General features: G+C 47.5%; 1 protein-coding gene across 2 annotated transcripts; it reads right to left on the reverse strand.

The window, feature by feature from the left end:
• Positions 1 to 401: 401 nt before the first annotated feature.
• Positions 402 to 1,500, reverse strand: LOC109734201 (disease resistance protein RGA5). Of its 2 annotated transcripts, XM_020293412.4 has the most exons (3): positions 1,395 to 1,500; positions 1,229 to 1,307; positions 402 to 1,155 (listed from the first exon to the last, which is right to left on the reverse strand). In XM_020293412.4, the coding sequence occupies exons 1-3, from the start codon at positions 1,398 to 1,400 to the stop codon at positions 617 to 619; spliced, it is 624 nt and encodes a 207-aa protein (XP_020149001.1). In that variant the 5' UTR covers positions 1,401 to 1,500; the 3' UTR covers positions 402 to 616. The 2 variants fall into 2 exon arrangements, with proteins under 2 accessions (XP_020149001.1, XP_020149000.1); XM_020293411.4 differs by having other exon boundaries at positions 1,229 to 1,474.
• Between the last annotated feature and the right edge of the window lie 2,493 nt (positions 1,501 to 3,993).

Below are 3,993 nucleotides of genomic sequence, written 5' to 3' on the forward strand. Positions count from 1 at the left end.
CCGGTGGTGCATCTAGCATCGTCAGTGGGCGTGTGGAGGTGTGTCTCCGGCGGATCTGTCTTGGGTGGATTTGCTTAGATGTGTTCGTCGTTTGTCTATATTCGTGTGTCTTCAGGTTGGATCTTTTAAATCTACGCTCCTCTTCATCGTCGGTTGCTTATCTGGTGCGCTGGTCCTATGGGACTTTAGCACGACGACTTCCCAACTGTATACTAGAGCAACTTTTGCCCAGCTCCGGTGAGGGAGGGGCGATGACGGTGGTGCGCCTTCGGCTTGCTTTAGCACTTGTAGTCATCGCTAGGTGGTCTACGGATCTTGATTTAATTTTTATTATTTTCGTTTTTCGTTGTACATCCATAATTGAAGATGAATAGATCGGAAGTTTTCCAAAAACCAAAATGTTTTCACAAAAAACCAATAACACCTTTATCTTAAAATTCGTTGAGGTGTACAAGCCGCTAACTAACGTTGTGCACTAAATTCAAATTCAAGGAAGAAGTACGAATGAACCAAAGAACACCACAATTTAGTGCCAATGTTTCCATCGTAGTGCCACAGGTTGGTTCATTTGAAATACTTGAAACGGCAAACATTGGCACCACGATGGAAACGACTGCTACTGTATCGAGCAGCAGCTGGGCTTTCCCCCGCCGTGGTGCCGACGCCAGCTCCTGTCGTCGTGCCGGTGCCGCTCGATCATCGGGGAGTAGTTCGCCGGGTGGCTGCGCGCCACCGCGCTTGCATAGCTGCTGCCCCCGTACCCGCTGTGCCCTGCCGCGGGTGACGCGTGGTAGAAGGACGGGCTGGACGCACTGGGATAGTATCCCGCTTCGGCTTGCCTGTGGTCTCCCGACCACCGTGCAGCGCCGGGATTGGCCGCCGGCGACGGCGCGTAGACCGGGTACGTGACGCGGCCGGGAGTGTTCGTGGGATGCAAGTGGTACGGCGACCGGGACTGTCCGCCGACGACGTCCCTGGACGTGCCCGGCAGATACCCTGACGCCGAGGTGCCTTCGGGCAGCGTCCGCAGCTGCACTATCTCGGCCTCCCCGACTTCCTTCTTCAGTTTCTTGGTCAGATGGCTCTCGTCCACGCCGTCGCCGATGACCACCAGCAGATCCCTGTCCCTGCCGGCCACCGTGATCGACACCACTCCTGAATTGAAATCCACCCAGTTTAATTCACTGCATGCAGAGGAATAATCCATCAACACCGGGTCCGTACTTACCGCTGACGGTTGCGGCCACCTTGAGAGCTCTCTTGTGGTATTTGTCCGAGCCCGGCTGCATCCGGATGATGATCTCCTTCTGAAAGATTTGCGCCGGCGGTTCAGACGTGTTAGCTACACAGACGGACGCATCATCAACATAAACTGGACTCAAAGAACTTCTTACTCTCATGGTGTTTGCAGTCGCAGCTGTTCAAGGGATTCCGAATAAACAAGCTGTGCTGAGGCAAGAGAAGAATGTTTTGCCGTCCCCCGTATGGCTGTAGAGCTATTGCTAGGACGTGTGGTGGTGACCGGTCATATAGATCTCCTATCTTTGAGATGGAAATTTCTCCGTTTTTCTGGTCGCTGACAAGGGCTACGGATGACCGCCGTGGCAAGAATTGCATGACAGTTTCAGAAAACGACATTTTTTGTTTACAAACTTGAGAATGTGACTTGGCACCGCAGACTTTGCCCAATTCAAACATAAAAAGGATACCGTAAGCCACACAAAGCAAGACATCTCACCCGTCATTTTTCTATCGAGCTGGTAGAAGGGAGTAGTAAAAAGTTGGCCAAAGGTGCAAATTATATAGACATGTGCCCTGGAGTGTTGACATAATAAGAGCTCTCAAGGAAAAAGCAATCATAGTGCCATTGAAAATTCGTTGCCGAATCAGTGTAGAATCCAGGAACATGATTCGTGGCGTGTCATTTCGATCAAAGCTGCGGCTGTGACTAGATCGTATGTACTGTAGCAGTTGAGAGGTACTAGTAGGAGTAGATGGCACTGGTTTGACCAAAGCTAGCTTGACGTCCCCTGCTTGCGACAGCACTGCCTTGTCATGCTCCTGTCATCTTTATCGCGGGTAGAGCCCAATAAAAGAAAAACGAAATGGTTGGCTACTTGATGGGTGAACACTTCTATAATTGCAGGTCAGCTCTACTAGAGTAGGCATGTTTATCCTACCTAATGAAGCAGTGGTCTCTGATGTCGTTAATTGACCTGAAACCACTCTGGGGAGTTTGAAGGAGAACAAAACAAAGATATATAGCCGGTGAAATCAACACAATAGGGTACTAATGTTTTTTAGATTGAATTGACCAAATGGTTAGATTTTCTTTCTTGAACCATAATGGAGAGCTGTACGTGATATTTCAGAGAAAAAAAGCATGTGTACAAAATCTCATCATGTACCTGACAAACAAACCAGGGCTGTATCTAAGAAAACGGAGGCCCGGTGCAAGATCAAAACGTGGGCCCTCAACTTTACATATTTTGCTTGCTTTTCTCCATGTCATGATTCATACTTCTTAATTCCGAAGTCATTTCAGAAAGTAAAGCAAAGAGAGAAATAAAAACTGAACATGGAGATCATAGGGAATGAAGTAACCTCACTAATGTGAGAAGCAAACTATGGGTAGGGGTGGGCACGGTTAAACCGAAAACCGAAAAACCAAACCGAACCAAACCATATTAACCGATTTGTCAGTTAATTCGGTGGTTTGGTTTGTGTTCGGTTTTCAGTGCCCAGAAACCGAATAGACCGAACAAACCGATACGTAGGATGCCTCGTGTAAATACCATGTTCCCTCCATCATGCTGTGGTCTCTCCAAAAATTAAATTAGGCGGCGGCCTCTTCAGCCATTGGCGAACAACTAAACATCCGGCCTAACTCGGCGAGCTAGCAATCACCGGCAAATCCTTGTTGGTTGTGGCGGACATCCGGCTAGCCGCTGGATCACATGTACTTTTACAACCGCTCTGAGTTTCTAATCGCTCCCAATCTAACTAATAATGTCCATGTATATCTGGTATGTATGCATGCCTCTTGGTCGTGCAAGTAACTACTAGTGTATCATTTAGTGCATGAGCTGCTCAGTTTGGAGACATCACACGTGTTCTTCCGTACATAATACATGGCATGTTTCATGAGATTTTTCTACTTAATTATGTTCACTAGTTTGCTTGACTGAATAAAGCATTGCTTGATGTTAAGGTTGCTAGCTCTTGTGACTATTTTATGCATTCTATACAATGCAAATCAGTGCTCATGAATCATTACACTTACACTGACGAGTGCATGTATTTCGGTTAACCAAAGAAACCAAACCGATATATTATGGTTAATATGGTTCGGTTTCTTAACTTTGTGTGCTTATTTTGGTTTCCATTTCTTCAAAACCAAAATTATAAAAAACCGAATAAACCGAACCATATTAACCATATAAACCGAACACCCAGCCCTTACTATGGGGCGGCAGCGTGTGTTGCTGTGGTTTTCTTCTTGACGAACCAAAATTTGGCTCGCAAAAAAAAGAACCAAAATTTGGTGACCAAGAACTCATAGGCTCCAACTAAATTAGCAGGGGCACGACCTGGGGCCCACCCGTGCCATATGGGCTTTTGGCCAACCCTTAAAGCGATTGGAGCTCTTCTTTCGCCGCAAAAAAACTAATTTTCGGAGAAAACTCCCCTCAAAATCTCAGCCCGATCGGAGTTACAGATCTCCAGCTATTTAAAAAATATTGTTCAGCTAGAAAACGGTACCGAAACAGGGAGGAAAACACAGACAAAAACGAGAGGGGAGATCCAATCTCAGAGGGGCTCCCGCCATCTGGGAACCATGGCGGCCAAGGACCAGAGGGGGAATCCTCTCCCCATCTAGGGGAGAGGCCAAGCAAGAAAAAGAACAAGTAGTAGTAGTAGTAGAAGAAGACTAGGGGGGGGGGGGGGGCGCTCCCAGTGGCGCCGGAGTGCCTCCGGCAGAATCATCGTCAC

Source organism: Aegilops tauschii, chromosome 2 (genome assembly GCF_002575655.3).
Source record: "Aegilops tauschii subsp. strangulata cultivar AL8/78 chromosome 2, Aet v6.0, whole genome shotgun sequence".
In the NCBI taxonomy this organism is placed as follows: domain Eukaryota; kingdom Viridiplantae; phylum Streptophyta; class Magnoliopsida; order Poales; family Poaceae; genus Aegilops; species Aegilops tauschii.